Source organism: Anguilla rostrata, chromosome 10 (genome assembly GCF_018555375.3).
Source record: "Anguilla rostrata isolate EN2019 chromosome 10, ASM1855537v3, whole genome shotgun sequence".
Lineage (NCBI taxonomy): Eukaryota > Metazoa > Chordata > Actinopteri > Anguilliformes > Anguillidae > Anguilla > Anguilla rostrata.
This window is the reverse complement of record NC_057942.1, coordinates 8,700,289-8,717,528: the sequence shown is the minus strand read 5'-3', so window position 1 is coordinate 8,717,528 and position 17,240 is coordinate 8,700,289. Positions and strand designations below refer to the sequence as shown.

Below are 17,240 nucleotides of genomic sequence, written 5' to 3'. Positions count from 1 at the left end.
TAGGGAACCACAGTGATAGCAGCTAACACTTCATCAGCATTTATATGAACACAGGCTCTAGAAAATTTGATACTGGAATCCATGCAACACAGACACTGTTTTATAGTTAGGGTCAGTCACTGTGAAACACACATACCCTCCAAACCTCCAGAGAGGAGATGTGCACCATTTGCGAACCCAAAGACAAAAGGTGAAACCTTCTGCTACTCCACTGACACAAAAAAACAGTAGTCAATTTTATTTGGCATCAGGCATGTCATGAAGTCAAATCTGCAGTCTGATTACACTTAAAGTTTGGTAGTTTCATTTACACGTTCATACTGAAACAGCATGCACACCACACGATATGATAAAATAAACTTCTAGGATGAATGCAGGTGCATTATAACAAACCAACCTTTCAACATGAGTACCCCACAAAACCCATATGAGATCATTCTCTGGATATTAATATCCTGGCTATCCTTGAACATCCTAATTTGTATTGCTCCTATCTTCCCTGTGGGAAAACTCTGATACAAAAGTTGGCAACTCCTTCATCCTAGAACAGAGGTACACTCTTAGCATCTTAAAAAATTTTACATGCTCCTCAGAATCCCTGAGCCACAGTCAAAAATTTCAACGAACGCATTCACATTTGCAAATCTTTGTTCCATATGTGGAATTATATAAAAAGTTTTTTTTTTCCAAATCCCTGCAACAATACAGATGTAAGTTTCAGCAACAAAGAGGTACATATATACATACAAATTCCCATGAGTGCCATGCACGTGGGCAAACCTTTGTTCCATCTATGGTATTTGATAAATTTGCAGGAAATGTCACGTTTAATCCACATTGCTAAAATGCTCTTGTGCAAGTTCCAGTAGTTTGTGAACAGTTGGACAGGGTCCCCCTCCTCATTGGATGTGTGTCCTGGAGGACAGGCTGTCCCAGAAGGCAGCAGCCTTAAGCTGCCATACAGACTTCAGAGCAGGAGGATTCAAAGCTCCGCCCACCCCGGGCCTCTGTCCATCAAACCGGCGAGCTCCAGCACCACGGCGAACCAGCAGCCAGGCTCTCGCCGTGACCTCATCCCAAAATCCCAAACTGTGCCCCTTCTGATGTGGTCCTGACCTTCAGCACACATGACCCCTCTGTGCACGAGCTCTCTCTCTCCTCTTCTTCTTCTCCTCCTGCCTGAAACTTTACCAGGGAAACCTGTTCATTCACTTCTGCCTGGTTCGCATAACATCATGTACAGCACATACAACAAAAGGAGTCCTTCCCCTTGCATTAAACAGAGAGCGCAAACATGACAGCTCATCACATGAGAATTGTATCGACACTGGATATCAAACACACACCTTCCATATTTTGGCTTTGGGCCTTCCAAATCTTACCTCTTAGGCGCAGCCACCATGCATTTCCACAGAACAGCATACAGGGCCAACAGGAAGCTGATAAACACTGCTGCTGCTATGATACCTGCAGACACACACACACACACACACACACACACACATTAGCAACGTGCATCAGTCACTCTCCATCTACTTGTCTGCACAAGTACTCCCGAATGCATAACATTCCGAGAGGGGACCGAATGCTACGATCCATCCACAAGCCATGTTCAGGCCTCATGAATCTATTAAACTTATGACGGGCTCAAAACTGCAATTTTTCAACAGAGCAATCGCATTTTAACAAGTCACCAAAACTAAAAGCAGTGAAAAGACTGAGAAGGGAAAACTGTGTCAAAAACAACAGTAGGCACCAGAAAGAGTCGAACAGCAGTTTGGACGGTTTGCGCTATGTCCACAAGACCCTGTCTGGCTTTATCTAGAAAGGAGTCCTGCCAGCGCCTCCAAGAAATTTGGAAACTTTGGAATTTGGAAACTTTCCATGTCCTCTGACCTACAGCAGACAGGGCAGAAAAATAAGCGTGAAAACAAAGTGCAAAGACAGCTGGGACAGACTGGATGCCAGGCCCAGAGGGCAGTGTGCAGTGGCTCAATCTGCACAGCTCAGCTCTTTATCTCACCTCTGCTTCTATACACACTGAGCTCCACAACATCTGGGACAGAGACATTTATTGATTTGGCTCTGTACTCCATAATTGTATATGTGCAATCGAACAATTCACACGTGGTTAAAGTGCAAATTTGCAGGTTGTATTATTTTTATTTTGCCATGTTGAATTTATAGCACTTTTTATACATAGTCCCCCCCCCGCCCAACCCCAAACTTAAGCATACGAAAATTAATTGTTTGGAACATCATTAAGAAGAAAGAGAGCACTGATAAGCTCAGAAATCGCAAAGGGCCTGGTAGGATAAGGAAGACCTCTACAGTTGATTGTACCGAAGAATCCTAAAAGAGCCTGCAGTGTTCTGGAAAAAGGTCTTGTGGACAGATGGTAAATGGACTGCATTTATATAGCGCTTTTATCCAAAGCACTTTACAATTGATGCCTCTCATTCACCAGAGCAGTTAGGGGTTAGGTGTCTTGCTCAAGGACAATTCGACACGCCCAGGGCGGGGATCGAACCGGCAACCTTCCAACTGCCAGACAATCACTCTTACCTCCTGAGCTATGTCGCCAAATGAGACCAAGACTCACTTGTATCAGAGTGATGGCAAGAGCAAAGTGTGGAGGCCAAAAGGAGCTACCCAAGATCCAAAGCACCCTCACCCCCCCCCCTCCATCAGCAGGAAAGTCCCCACTGCATTAGACACTACTGACTCCCCTGGCCAATCAGACACCTGCGGGCCTGCGGTTTGCCTGTGCTGGCATCCAGCACCACAGCTGGGCTGCTCGGCCGGCAAACCTCAGCGTTCTCAGTCCTGCTCTCACCTGGAACGATTCCGCTCTCTCTTTCCGATGGAACGTCGGTGCCAGGGGCTTGAGGCCTGGGTGTAGAGCCTGTGAAGAGACGAAACGGGAAGTGAGATCATTTTCCGTTCGCTCACTGCTGCGTGTCACAAGGCCCGTCGTGTCCCACCGCCTGCAGCTCTGCCAAATGCGATGCGTGTCAGAGCAAGCTGATCCTTATCGGGTTTTGGCAGCCAATGTAAGCTTAACACATGACTTAAAAAACATAATGGAACAATGAAAGGATACTGGAGATAACTTCCCCATTTTCACCGCCTAAATTGGCATCGCTCTTATATTGTTGTCAACATCTACCTCTTGTACGCCAGTGTTGAGACAGAAGCAGACTGGGGCATGTTCATAGCCGTAAATCAGTCCGTTTACTCATTTCACTGGTTAACAGTTGAAAAGAGCTGACTGAGGGGGGTTGCTGAAGGCTGCAACACAGAATTTGAGGGAAATGTGAAAAGGTTCAAAGAGCACAACATTATCTCACTGGCACAAGGCTGGGGTCATCAGGTCAATGCAGCCTTATGGTAATACCACTGTTACTGCACTAAGTGAGCACTTTCTCAATAAAGCTGAGGGACTTACGGACAGGCATTTCAGGTTCCTTCCACACATTTAATCATTTCAGAAGATCTAGTTGCAATGTAGTTGCGAAAAACAGGGATGTTAAAGAGTGTGCTTGAGAGAGAGAGAGAGAGAGAGAGAGAGAGCAGGCAGTTCAAAGAGAGGAAAGCACTCACCATTGCTCAGCGTGTCAGTGACAGAGACCCACAGCTGCTCAGAAATGACCTTCTGAAAGACAGAAGCACAGATCCGTGCGGACAGGCACAGGTATCACTCCCTGGCACAAAGGGGGACCGCCCTCCCAACAAATGCAATTTCTGAGCTTTTCCCTCAGCGCAGCTTTCCTCAGATTTTCTATACAAACATGATAAATCAGATCTCCTGTGCAGTGAACCTAGAAGGGGACAGACAGTGTGGAAGAGGAACAGCTTGTTTGAGCATGTTGTGAATATCTTCCACATAAACAGGAGGCAAAATTCCAAGGATACAAAAAAAAAACAAACAAAAAACAACCTAGTGCAAGAGAGATCAACAGAGAGATATACAACTTAGTTTTATTGAAGTGTTTCATCTTGGAAAAAAATATGAAATTTATAAAATATTCCTGAAATCAGGCATATTGAACAAAGGCAAACAAGATACACAAAACCTGAGAGTGCAACTGCGTTATCTTGAAGACAGGGAACACCAGCCATTAAAAAGGATTTTGGCGTGTTTTCCCTTCGATTACCTAATGATACTAATACTGATAATTTCATTAAATACAACGACAGTTCCAAATACAAAATGCACATTATACCATGCATTGCAGCATACGGGATCCTTTGTACCTTCATAAGGTTCCCACGAACTTATTTAAGCCCAAAGTCAAATAAACATTCCATTCCCTCACCTCTGCAGCGCCCACCCCAAGACAAAACATGCACGCGCGCACGTGTACACGAACAGGATCACGGAGTCGCGTTGGCTCCATTACATTTTGGCTTTCTCATCGGTGCTATTAAATGTAGCGTTACACACTACACATCAACAAGGAATGATTATTTGTTTATTTGCTGAATGTCATGATAAAAATCAAAAGAACGAAAATAATCAACAACTGTATCGTCGACATAACATCTCCGAGAGATACAGTTATTACACTCCAGAAGTAAAATATCCAAAAGCCAATTTTCTCAGATCATGCGTAAAAATGCAAAACCCGCTCATTCAAATTGTGTGGCCTTGGAAGAAAAAAGCCTACCTTAAAACACTAGTGGAAACTGAACTTTTCTTACTAAAATCAAACATTGTAAGGTAGATTATAAGGGCAGTTTTAGTTTACGTCCTTCAGACTAGGCTACTTAAAGAATTACCCGAACAAATGGGTGCCTGTGTGTGCAGAGTAGCCTATTGTCAGTATGGGTAAAACGGACAAATTTGCAACATACATTTGGCAAAAGTCACAAAAACACACAAGATTTGAAACGGTTGACTTAAATATAAAGTATCGACCGTCACGAGCATTAAAATCCACCCCTGCACCTTACTAGAGAGGCGTTTCCGTCGCGCCACAGATCGGTCTTGTTCTCCAGCTCTCCCCACATGTTTGCTCGTGGATGTCTTCGGTATTAGGGGATGACCGTCCCGTGCTGCTCATCACTGCTGAATCCTTCGATGTTTGTACAATTCACACTCGGCAAGCTTGAAAAAATCGATTGTGTTCATCAAAGAATCGAACACATTTGCGCACATCACCTTTGTCAAGGAGGGAGGAGGGGTCGTACTGGGTGGACCTGTTGACACGATATTCGGCAAATCGGAGTTTTAGGGCGTGTCCTACATTATATCACACCTAAAAACGAAACGGTATATTTTACCTACAAGCTCATTAAAGACTCTTTGTCCGTTGATTTGCTTCATTATCTAGCATTTAGATGGAATTCAGTAGCCTACTAGTACTCCTCAGTTTCAAGGGAATAATGCATACAGTATACTGTATATAATATACAGAAGATATAATACAGAAACCAAAAGCTGGGTAGGAATGTAGTCTTGGAGGTTTATTGTTCCGCATAAATTCCTTCAAGCTCCTCAGACGGACTGGAGAACATAATTGGTTTACATGTTGCGAAGCAGCTCAGTGCATTCACACCTTAAATTCTTCACTACCATTAGTGGCAGACGTTCACAGTTAGAATAAAACCTTTTTACAGGTGCACAAAAAGATATACTTTGCATACCCAAGTTATTTTGATGTGCTGTTGTAGTATGACACAGGTGAAGTCTACCAAAACGTTTTTGAACATGTAAATAGGCTATCAATGTGCATTGGAATTAGGCTATATACCATAATACAGCCGCAAATCCTGTCGACTATTCTCAGCCTCTTGACAGGTATATTTATTTATGTATTTATTTTAATGACAACGATAAATAACTTAAGTTAATGCACCGCAATAACTTGAACCCAAGATGACAAGATGTGCCACTCAGTATCTTGTCCAGCGCCCCCTACCACCAGTAACCGCAAATAACCTCTTAAATGACGGGGCCAGATATGTCTAATTTGTTTATTTGTAATAATTTGACTTTCATTTCCCTCTGGTTCTGGTACCGAATAAAGCCTATTATTCAGAGGACTACTTATTTCTGAATTTCAGATGTAATTTTTATTTTTCAACTTTCGTAGGACGATGCAAACCAACGCTGATTGGCCACGTCAGGTGAACTGGACGCAAGGTCGCGACTGCATTACGACATAGCACATGGGGGCATTGGTTTGCAATCAAACAAGCAAACGGTCCTTATCTTAAAAAAAGAGTTATAAATATTTTCTCTGACCAAAATGCATGTGCTACCCCTTCTTCGTAAAATTGTTGATAAGGAATAGACTAATCATGACTGTAATGCTGATCATCATATTTTATACGCCAAAACAGGCAAGCAACATACAGCAAAGATCACGCCTCACACGGAATCATTTCTACGACCGAGAAAGAATAGACTCCCACTCGAAATGCCTATTGTGCAGCCATATGCTGCTTCAAGGCCGGGAAAGTTTCTCCTTCCCCAGCGACCCAAACAGGTCATAGTAATACTATGTACAAGCTACTATACTATAACACCACATAAATAATAAACCTGACGTATTTAATATATTCATAAGCATTATTAATACCACACTAGGGACTGGTACACAAATATAGTCTTATGTGAAATAAAAGGAGCTATGGATTTTGGCCTAATTTAGAATTTCAGTTTTGTGACGTCGCCATTACAGAATATATCTGTTCTGTTACGTCACACATCACACCCATAAACTGTATAAATAACCAAAAAATATTGACTGGAATCATTAATTGTGTCTTCAATGGACGAGCAACTAATATTCAACTATCTGTTCGAAACAGGGATCCCTACCTCCAATAACACCTGGAGACGTAGGGAGAAAGGTTAGGGGAAAATATTCGTTCACTTTAGCTCTGTTTAGCTTGTGAACCATTGCTATGTATGAACCTGAATCTTGCCTGTGGTGGAACTACGTTACAAAAAAACTAATTTACAAAAAGTCAATTAAGCCTATACAGAAGCGGAAGTATTGGTACAAGCCCTGTTTCCTCAAAGCTGAGGGCTCGAGTTGGCTAATGCCTAAATTCTACCAAATATTAGCTAGATAGCTAGTATATGGGATAAGAGCATATATGGATTATTTAAGTAATTCAGGCAAACATTAGCCTCAGCGCGGTATATCCGTGGCGAATATTTTCAGCTCGCGAAGCGTGGCTAACTAGCTAAACAAATCCAGGTGTCAAAAATGAAGCCACTGAAGACAGGCAGCAAAACTTGCAACTTTCAGCGAGCCAATCTTGCGCTAGAATAAATGGGTCAAATCATATGAGATCGGGACTGGTGGTCTAAAAGAAGTAGCCTACGTCCATAGGAGGTTGTTCCTACGGAAAGTAATAAGATGTTATTTTTAACAATAATTTGAACGTACAGGTAAAACTCATGTACGTATTGCCATTAAAACTGCTTCGCCGTTAGGGTAATTTTTTGTTTTTGAGAAACTTCTGTAAATATTTAAAATTTCATTCCATTGCCATTGCAAACAAAAAACTTACTGTGCCAATTAAAAACACTTATTACAGAAGCCTAGTAGCTACGTACTGCAAAACTGACGAAAGCCTCATAGATTTACTGAATTAGCAGTCACCATGCCATAAGCCATGTTATTCATAACTGAAAGTGGAGCTTGCAGTGCATTTTGTGCTGCAAAAATTTTATTATTACTTAAAAAAAAAAAGGTTACGTTGAACTGGGAAATATGCGAGTTGTAGATGATACAAAATAAACCAAAATGAAATGGGAATATTATATAACAACTAATGTCTGCCTGCTTTTGTGTTACAGAACCTGTGGAGAACTACTATATAATCAGATCACTACTCGGAAAAGGAGGATGCGGCTCAGTGTACGCTGGGATCCGCATCTCCGATGGGCTGCCGGTAAGATGCCAACTTCCACACTACGCCATGTTGCCACAAACAAAGTCTTGACACATCCTGCTTCCTGCCTTAACAAAAACAGATAGGACTGTATCATCTGACATTAAAATTTTATTATATTGGTCTTTTATTCTCATTTGCATATGCCCAAAAGTTACTGCCAACTTTGGTTTTGTAGTTTGTAATATTTTCATCATTTATTGTTGTATACTTATTAATTATTATTATTATTCATGAAAGTATTATTAGTCCCAATGTTTTCATAACTACTCTTATTCAACTGTACATACCAACATAACACTTAACATTAGCAAAGCTGTTACCAAATGGTAAGTTATTAGGTATCTGAAGTTGTTTGATATGATTTTATGTAGTAAAAGCGTACATGTGCAAAGATTGTATTTCAACACGTTATCTCCTCAGGTTGCCCTAAAATACGTGCAGAAAGCGAAAGGGGATGAACTGCTTCTGGTGAGTACTAAATGTCTCCCAAGTTATATTTGCTGAACTTTTGACTTGTTGGCTGTCCACAATTAATGACATATTTCCACATATTTGTTGATATTCATGGATCAGTCATTTTAAGTTTTCCTTGTAGAAATCATCCTATAATCTCAAATGTGTGTTCTGATTGATAATCTGCAGAATCTGGTGCCTGATTATGGTATTTATTCATTTTTATACCATTATAACCTCATTGTAACCACTCCCAGCTGATGCTCACTCACCACACTACTTTTCACTTCCCTCTCTCTACAGCCTGGTGAGGAAGTTGGAATTCCCATGGAAGTGGGTCTCATGAAACTAGTGAACCAGAACGAGAGGCATCCCAACATCTTGCGGCTGCATGAATGGTTCGACACCCCAGACCACTATATTATGGTGCTGGAGCGTCCGGACCCCTGTGTGGACCTCCTCGAGTTCTGCGAGTCCCAAAATGGCTTGCTGGATGAACAGCGGGCGAGGGCAGTGACTGAGCAACTGCTCCAGGCCCTGCTTCACTGCCAGCGGTGCGGCGTTTTCCATCGCGACGTGAAACCGCCCAACGTCCTGATCAACACCGAAACCTTGCGTGTTATCCTAATAGATTTTGGGTGCGGGGATCTTTGGCTGGATACACCGTACACCACCTTCGCAGGTCAGTGAGATGACCAGCTCTAAGTGTTCAGAACTTGGGGAAGTAAATACAGACATTCAGTAGACACAGAAACTTAGTAGAACAGTGAGGTTAGATAAAAGTGAAATTCGGCATGATACTCTCCCAGTTGTACAGGCTCTAGGGTGCCCGTATGTACTCTTGTGTCTTTGTCTGCCTGTCTTTCAGGCACCAAGGAAGTTACACCTCCCGAGTGGTTTGTGAAGGGGCTTTACCAGGCTGGCCCTGCCACGGTGTGGTCCTTAGGGGTGACGCTGTACTGTCTCGTCTGTGGCTACCTGCCGTTCAAAGGCTACGACGAGCGAAGCATGAGCGCGCTCCATTTCCCCGAAGGGCTGTCCCCTGGTGAGGAGTCCGCAGGGCTGTCTTGTGTGATTTCCCACATTTTACACTCCTTTTATCTCCTCGGTTCAATCACTTACATGCTTTTTGCCATCCACAGAGGTCATGGACTTCATCAGCTGGTGCTTGGAACCCAAGGTGGAGGCCCGAGCCACTCTAGGAGAGCTCCAAGTCCACCATTGGCTCAGTCCCATCTGCCCAGAACAAGGTAGCCACTTTGGATCTCAGAACTCACTTTAACGGCAACCATGAACAAAAACAATGTGGGAATATTTGCTATAGCAACCAGTGTCTTGTCTGCTTTCTGTTGTAGAACATGTGGAGGAACATGTAGAGGACGCCTACATGATCGGATCCCAAATTGGAGAGGGAGGATGCGGCTCAGTGTTAGCTGGGTTCCGCATCGATGATGGACAGCGGGTAATATGCCAATTTCTCTGCTATGCCATTAACAAAAATTTTACTAAGTGTGTAAAGATTGTATTGGAGCAACTAATCACGATCTCCTCAGGTTGCCCTAAAATACGTGAAGAGATGGGAAGGGGATGAACTGCTTATGGTGAGTACCACATCAAAGATTACATTTGTTGATCTTTGACATCTTTGACCTGTTGGCTGTCCACCATTCCATTCAAGAAATGAAATGAAACATTTATTTATATTGGTATTTATGGTCCATTCCTTCATTTATCTGTGTATAAACTTGTCCTGTAATTTTCTCAGATATTTTCTGAAGAGATGATCAGAATTTTTTTCTCATGGCTTTGAATGGATTCAGTTGTGCCACATAGAACCTTGTCACAACCACAGCCAGCCGATGCCCGCTCTCACCACATTGATTTACTTCCTCTCTCTGCAGCCTGGAATGGAAGACGGAACTCCCGGTGAAGTGGTGCTCATGACCCTTGTGGACCAGGGGAATGGCCATCCCAACGTCTTACACTTCTATGAGTGGTTTGACAAGGCGGACCATTACGTCATGGTGCTGGAGCGGCCTGAGAACTGCATGGACCTCCTCGACCTCTGCGCGTCCCAAAACGGTTTCCTGGATGAACGGCGGGCGAGGGCTGTGACTGACCAACTGCTCCAGGCCCTGCTGCACTGCCAGCAGTGTGGCGTTTTCCATCGCGACTTGAAACCAGGAAACGTCCTGATCGACACGGAAACCCAGCGCGTCATCCTAATAGATTTTGGGTGCGGGGATCTCTGGCAGGATACACCGTACACCACCTTCGCAGGTCAGTGAGATAACCAGTTTGTGCATCTTTAATCAGTGTTCAGATCTATGGGAGTAAACACCGATGTTTTGATGGGACACAGAAACTTACATCCTGTGTACAAACATCTGTAGAACAGTGAGGTTAAATAAATGTGAAATTCTGCATGCACATCAAACAATATGCTCCAAATTATACAGGCTCTATGGTATATTTCTTATTGCCGTAGTGTGAAATATTCATATTTACATGAGTCATTGTGACTGCCATACCATAGGCCCTATGGCATAGGGTGTGTATATTTACTCTTATGTCTAACTTGTGTCTAACAGTTGTACAGGCTCTAGGGTGCCCGTATGTACTCTTGTGTCTTTGTCTGCCTGTCTTTCAGGCACCAAGGAATTTGCACCTCCCGAATGGTTTATGAAGGGGCTGTACCAGGCTGGCCCTGCCACGGTGTGGTCCTTAGGGGTGACGCTCTACTGTCTCGTCTGTGGCTACTTGCCGTTTAACTGCTACGACGAGCGGAGCATGAGCGTGCTCCATTTCCCCGAAGGGCTGTCCCCTGGTGAGGAGTCCGCAGGGCTGTCTTGTGTGATTTCCCACATTTTACACTCCTTTTATCTCCTCGGTTCAATCACTTACATGCTTTTTGCCATCCACAGAGGTCATGGACTTCATCAGCTGGTGCTTGGAACCCAAGGTGGAGGACCGAGCCACATTAGGAGAGCTCCAAGAACACGATTGGCTCAGTCCCATCTGCCCAGAACAAGGTAAGCTCTTTGGACATCTCAAAACTCACCTTAGATTCTAAGCTAAGGGAGTGTTTTGACTCACCCACTACGGAATCTTTGTCTTTTTTTTCCAGCCTATGATATTGACCAAAAAGATCTGCATAAAGAGCCATTCTTTTCTATGCAGTCCAGTGCAGCAGCCATACTGCTAAAGCTCATGGGCAGCCAAGCTTTTTACAGCACCATGTGACCTGACACTGATAATCTCTTTCAGTGGGAATCGTGGAGGAGGAGGAGAGGGACTGCCAGGAAGATGAAGAGCTGAAGGACCTGCAAGAGGAGAAACTGGGCTCCTCCATCTCTTTCAGTCCACGTGTCATCATGGAAAGTGAGAGAGAGTGCCAGGAAGATGGAGAGGAGAAGAGCATGCATGAGTCCAAGCTGGACCTCTGCAACTCTCTCATTCCTGCAGTCATGAAGAGAGAGTGCCAGGAAGATGGAGAGGAGAAGAGCATGCACACGGAGATACTGGGCTGCTCCAACTCTCCCATTCCAGCAAAGTGCCCCAAAAACGGTTAGTAGCATTCTCTATCAAATGGAGTTAGAAACTAGTACACAGTTGACCCTGTGGAAGATATCCCTCATTGCGCTGGGTGACTATAGTTGTGACTGACTCTTGTTTGAAACACTGGATGTTTCAAACAGCATCCCCCTCATGTTTGATCTCTTTCAGCCCCAGGAATGTGGAAGAGGAAGATGGCATGTGAACAGCAGGCAGTGGTGCTGGGAGATATTCTGCTCCCCTGCAGCAGTGCCAAGCCTGCAAAGCGACCTCGAAAAGGTTAGGTTCACAGTAACTTTTCCCATGAGAAGGAATTGGGCTCCACTGGTACAGATGAAGGTAACCTCTTTGGACATCAGAAGGGATCTCAAAACTCACCTTAGATTCTAAGCTAAGGGGGTGTTTTGACTCACCCACTGCGGGATCTTTGTCTTTTTTTCCTGCCTATGATATTGACCAAAAAGATCTGCATAAAGAGCCATTCTTTTCTGTGCAGTCTAGTGCAGCAGCCATACTGCTAAAGCTCATGGGCAGCCAAGCTTTTTACAGCACCATGTGACCTGACACTGATAATCTCTTTCAGTGGGAATCGTGGAGGAGGAGGAGAGGGACTGCCAGGAAGATGAAGAGCTGAAGGACCTGCAAGAGGAGAAACTGGGCTCCTCCATCTCTCTCAGTCCACGTGTCATCATGAAAAGTGAGAGAGAGTGCCAGGAAGATGGAGAGGAGAAGAGCATGCAGGAGTCGAAGCTGGACCTCTGCAACTCTCTCATTCCTGCAGTCATGAAGAGAGAGTGCCAGGAAGATGGAGAGGAGAAGAGCATGCACATGGAGATACTGGGCTGCTCCAACTCTCCCATTCCAGCAAAGTGCCCCAAAAACAGTTAGTATCATTCTCTATCAAATGGAGTTAGAAACTAGTACACAGTTGACCCTGTGGAAGATATCCCTCATTGCGCTGGGTGACTATAGTTGTGACTGACTCTTGTTTGAAACACTGGATGTTTCAAACAGCATCCCCCTCATGTTTGATCTCTTTCAGCCCCAGGAATGTGGAAGAGGAAGATGGCATGTGAACAGCAGGCAGTGGTGCTGGGAGATATTCTGCTCCCCTGCAGCAGTGCCAAGCCTGCAAAGCGACCTCGAAAAGGTTAGGTTCACAGTAACTTTTCCCATGAGAAGGAATTGGGCTCCACTGGTACAGATGAAGGTAACCTCTTTGGACATCAGAAGGGATCTCAAAACTCACATTAGATTCTAAGCTAAGGGGGTGTTTTGACTCACCCACTGCGGAATCTTTGTCTTTTTTTCCTGCCTATGATATTGACCAAAAAGATCTGCATAAAGAGCCATTCTTTTCTATGCAGTCCAGTGCAGCAGCCATACTGCTAAAGCTCATGGGCAGCCAAGCTTTTTACAGCACCATGTGACCTGACACTGATAATCTCTTTCAGTGGGAATCGTGGAGGAGGAGGAGAGGGACTGCCAGGAAGATGAAGAGCTGAAGGACCTGCAAGAGGAGAAACTGGGCTCCTCCATCTCTCTCAGTCCACGTGTCATCATGGCAAGTGAGAGAGAGTGCCAGGAAGATGGAGAGGAGAAGAGCATGCAGGAGTCCAAGCTGGACCTCTGCAACTCTCTCATTCCTGCAGTCATGAAGAGAGAGTGCCAGGAAGATGGAGAGGAGAAGAGCATGCCCACGGAGATACTGGGCTGCTCCAACTCTCCCATTCCAGCAAAGTGCCCCAAAAACGGTTAGTAGCATTTTCTATCAAATGGAGTTAGAAACTAGTACACAGTTGACCCTGTGGAAGATATCCCTCATTGCGCTGGGTGACTATAGTTGTGACTGACTCTTGTTTGAAACACTGGATGTTTCAAACAGCATCCCCCTCGTATTTGATCTCTTTCAGCCCCAGGAATGCGGAAGAGGAAGATGGCATGTGAACAGCAGGCAGTGGTGCTGGGAGATATTCTGCTCCCCTGCAGCAGTGCCAAGCCTGCAAAGCGACCTCGAAAAGGTTAGGTTCACAGTAACTTTTCCCATGAGAAGGTATTGGGCTCCACTGGTACAGATGTACAGCTAAAGCACATGGAAATCCAGGCTAGACTGTTGACCTGTGTAATCTCACAGGTTTCACGAAGTGAGAAATACACCACTGCTATGCCCTGAACCCTAAATGACCTGTGGCCCTCCGTTTAGTGTTGCTTGTATTAGAGCAGCCTGTAAGGAGATAGTAGGGCAGCTGCAGTGCTGTCGGGTCTAATTAGGCATGTGTTCCCCCAGATGAAGACGGAAGGAGGCTGCAGCAACAGCTTCAGCCTCTTATGCTACGCTGTGGTGGAGGAGAAAGCCAAGGCAGTGAAGGAGAGGGCCTGAAAGAACGTGGCCTCCCTGTGCCTGGTGATCGTGCACCTCCAGACCACGGCCGTTTGAGAAGAGGAGCCGAATGGCCGCCTCCGCAACTGGAGCAGAGAGAGGACGAGGAGTGTCCCGGCCAGGCCCAGCAGGGCCTGTTCTCACCCCTCTGGCCATGCCACAGCTGTCACTGCACAGGTGTGACTTCAAATCAATTTTATTTGTACAGCGCTATTTACAGAAAACTGTCACAAAGACGCTGTACAGAATAGCAGAAAATAGGCAGGAGACAAAGCAAAAAGGGTCTGTGCATTCAAAGTGTGGTCAGGGCACCACTCTGTGTGAACCAGGCTGTTTTTGCGGTCTTCCTCAGGCCCAGAATCCCGCTGCCTCCCAGCCTGCCAACCACAGAAGCATCGCGAGCTGGGCTACAGAGGGCATGGGGCCAGACCGTGAGTTTCCCTCAGACATTGTTACCTCTGCTGGGTAGTAGCGTTAGTTTTAACATCACTGGGTCCCGATTGGACCAATTGTGCATTCCTGCCTAGATATACTGATTACAATTAATGATTACAGTTACAGCAGCAACACCCTACACTAAGCTACTATGCACAACATAGGAAAAGCATGACTCGTGACTCAAGAAATAAGCACGCTGGTGTTTCAGTTCAGTGTGATGTTTAGATACATGGGGAGCAGATGGATCATGTTTATAATGGAGTGACATCCTGTAGTTTGCCACTAACCTTTTTTTTTTGCTGCAGAATCCCAGGATATGACCAATGCGATGGGCAACCAGGCCTCGCCGTTGCCCTCCAGGACCATGGGCCAAATCTCCCCACGGGGTTGATAAAATAACGTTGGGGCAGACTGCGACATATCCATGTGTTGGTGCCAAACTGAAACTGAACAGCTCAAAAAATCTCTTTTGCTGTTCAACTTTCGGTTTGGCACCAACACATGGATATGTCGCAGTCTGCTTTAACCCCATTTTATCCCCCACCTCCTCCCTCTCCCCCACCCCAAGCCTGCACCCCCCCCAATCAATCACAGTATAGGGCCCCGCCTCTGCGGCGGGCGCCCCGTGGCATTGCGGGCGCCCCGTGGCATTGCGTGCCCCGGCGGAGAGTAACCGCAACACACAAGACCCAGACCGCCATGCAGCAGGAAGGCCCGCAGAACACCCCAAGTAAGCCCTCATGCAATATTACACATGTGGATGATGATTAAAATGATTTTTTTTTTAAATAAAAAAAAGATTTAAAGCAGTAAAATAAAACCTAAGTTGCCGTGCACCCGTATTAAGACCCTTTGATATGACGTGTGAGATTTGTGGGGCCCGTGCAGTAGCAGTTCTGACAGCTGGTTCTTGCTTTTCCAGGCGGACGATGCCGCTCCCACTCTGCGGCCCCACCCATCCAGAGGGGACGTCCGTGCGGGAACTGCGACCAGCGGATGGAAGCTGCCCGGTCTGGCTGGACCCAGAGAGCTAATCCTGGGCTCAGAGGCAAACAGATGCAGATGCAAACAGCAAACAGCATTGCTTTCAAAACAAGTTCCAAAGTTGCTTGTGACCAGCACTGGTGTGCAATCCAAAGGTAATACCACAACTTGAAGACGCATGCCCCGTGCACGCACACACACACACACACACACACAGACACAAATAGCTGGTTCTGCCCTTCTCCTTTCCCTGCCCAAAGCAATGAGGCAGGGAGTACCCTGAGCCCCTCCCTCCCTCCTGTGGCCGTTATGCAGCCACACACAGACTCATTGTGATTTGTGTGGCTAATAGTTTCTGATTGGGGTTATGCAGAGCGTGGCGATTGGCTGCCCTTAATTCCAGTGTAATATGGCTGCTTACGGCCGAAAGTAAAAAAAAAAAAGGAACATAGAGGGGTCTTGGGTCATTCCATAACTTAAGAGGATATGCTGAAAAGACCATTCATTCCCACAGGGCCTGCTTAGGCCTCCCTTAGGGATCCACAGGTGGTGCTTCTGTCCTGATCAGGAAGTGACCTAACCGTGTCTCTGTGTCCTCCCCCAGGCAAGAACATGACATCACGCCTCTGCACTTGACTGTATGATCATGAGCAACGTTCACCACCCAGGGTCCAGTATGTAAAATGTCCCCCAGATGAGGCACCTAGTCAGGAGGTGGGCGGCTCTACAGGTGTCTCTCCACCCCCCTTTGAGGACCCCCCCCCCCAGGACGACAGATCATTCAGGGGAGAGGGGGTCAGGAGTTGTGGGCCGTGTACCACCGTGGGACCAGTGTGACCATGAGAAGCTGTTACTGCATCCCTTAAGTCTGGCATGATCATCCTCAGGTGTGTTTGTGTAGGATCACTGGGGTCTTAAGCAAAGATGGGAAACCTTTCTTTACCAAATGTGCAGTTATACAGATCTAAGCAATGTCTTCACAAATATGAATCTGCAATGAAAAGCTAGAAAAATGCATTTGTCAAAAACTAAAAGAAACTAGTATTTCTAAATGGAGACAAGCATGGTCAACTCCTCCATTCCCCTTGTTCAGACATGCAGACCCCTGTAATCACAGTGATATACAGACGAGCATCTGGTTGAACTCTTAATGTACTTTTCTTCTCTCTTAGCAATGTTAGCATGGTGAATGGCAGTTCGAACGAAGAGCATTTCAACACCCCATTGTTCAGTACAGAGGATGACAAAATGCTGCCATTGCTGACTTTCATGCCAGTTTTTGATAAATGAATTTTGATTGAATATAATAAAAAATGCCACGTTTGCATCCCCATTTATTGTTGGACTTGACAAAAACCACACGGCACAAAATGTCCAAAGCAATGTATACACTTTATAGGCAACGGTACATGTAAACCTTAATTGTTGGAGGGGGAAATAATTGGTCGACATTGTTTAAAACATTTTTGTCATGTTTGCATTTGTAAACTGTCGGTCTAGAAAAAGAAAAGAA

General features: G+C 45.2%; 1 protein-coding gene and 1 long non-coding RNA gene across 3 annotated transcripts; one reads left to right on the top strand and one right to left on the bottom strand.

Annotated features, from left to right (window-relative positions):
- Positions 1–223: 223 nt before the first annotated feature.
- Positions 224–5,205, bottom strand: LOC135264885 (uncharacterized). The gene is made up of 5 exons (XR_010332814.1): positions 4,957–5,205; positions 3,604–3,655; positions 2,837–2,905; positions 1,383–1,467; positions 224–1,185 (listed from the first exon to the last, which is right to left on the bottom strand). It is a non-coding gene; the product is annotated as an uncharacterized LOC135264885 (long non-coding RNA).
- A 1,533-nt stretch (positions 5,206–6,738) lies between these two features.
- On the top strand, positions 6,739–17,240 carry LOC135264874 (uncharacterized). Of its 2 annotated transcripts, none has more exons than XM_064353840.1 (23): positions 6,739–6,861; positions 7,820–7,914; positions 8,338–8,385; positions 8,674–9,052; positions 9,239–9,415; positions 9,513–9,620; positions 9,726–9,832; positions 9,924–9,971; positions 10,272–10,650; positions 11,021–11,197; positions 11,295–11,402; positions 11,638–11,937; positions 12,097–12,204; positions 12,509–12,808; positions 12,968–13,075; positions 13,380–13,679; positions 13,839–13,946; positions 14,213–14,482; positions 14,658–14,736; positions 15,049–15,473; positions 15,666–15,882; positions 16,332–16,614; positions 16,900–17,240. In XM_064353840.1, exons 1-20 carry the CDS (start codon positions 6,780–6,782, stop codon positions 15,140–15,142), a joined length of 3,375 nt encoding a protein of 1,124 aa, XP_064209910.1. In that variant the 5' UTR covers positions 6,739–6,779; the 3' UTR covers positions 15,143–15,473; positions 15,666–15,882; positions 16,332–16,614; positions 16,900–17,240. The 2 variants fall into 2 exon arrangements, with proteins under 2 accessions (XP_064209910.1, XP_064209911.1); XM_064353841.1 differs by lacking the exon at positions 6,739–6,861 and adding an exon at positions 7,021–7,419.

Bases quoted from the DNA above. Each gene is read 5' to 3' on its own strand.
- LOC135264874 (XM_064353840.1), top strand. From the start codon at position 6,780: ATGGACGAGCAACTAATATTCAACTATCTGTTCGAAACAGGGATCCCT. The intron at 10,651-11,020 runs GTCAGTGAGATA...CCTGTCTTTCAG, and splicing joins ACCGTACACCACCTTCGCAG to GCACCAAGGAATTTGCACCT. The intron at 12,809-12,967 runs GTTAGTATCATT...GATCTCTTTCAG, and splicing joins AGCAAAGTGCCCCAAAAACA to CCCCAGGAATGTGGAAGAGG.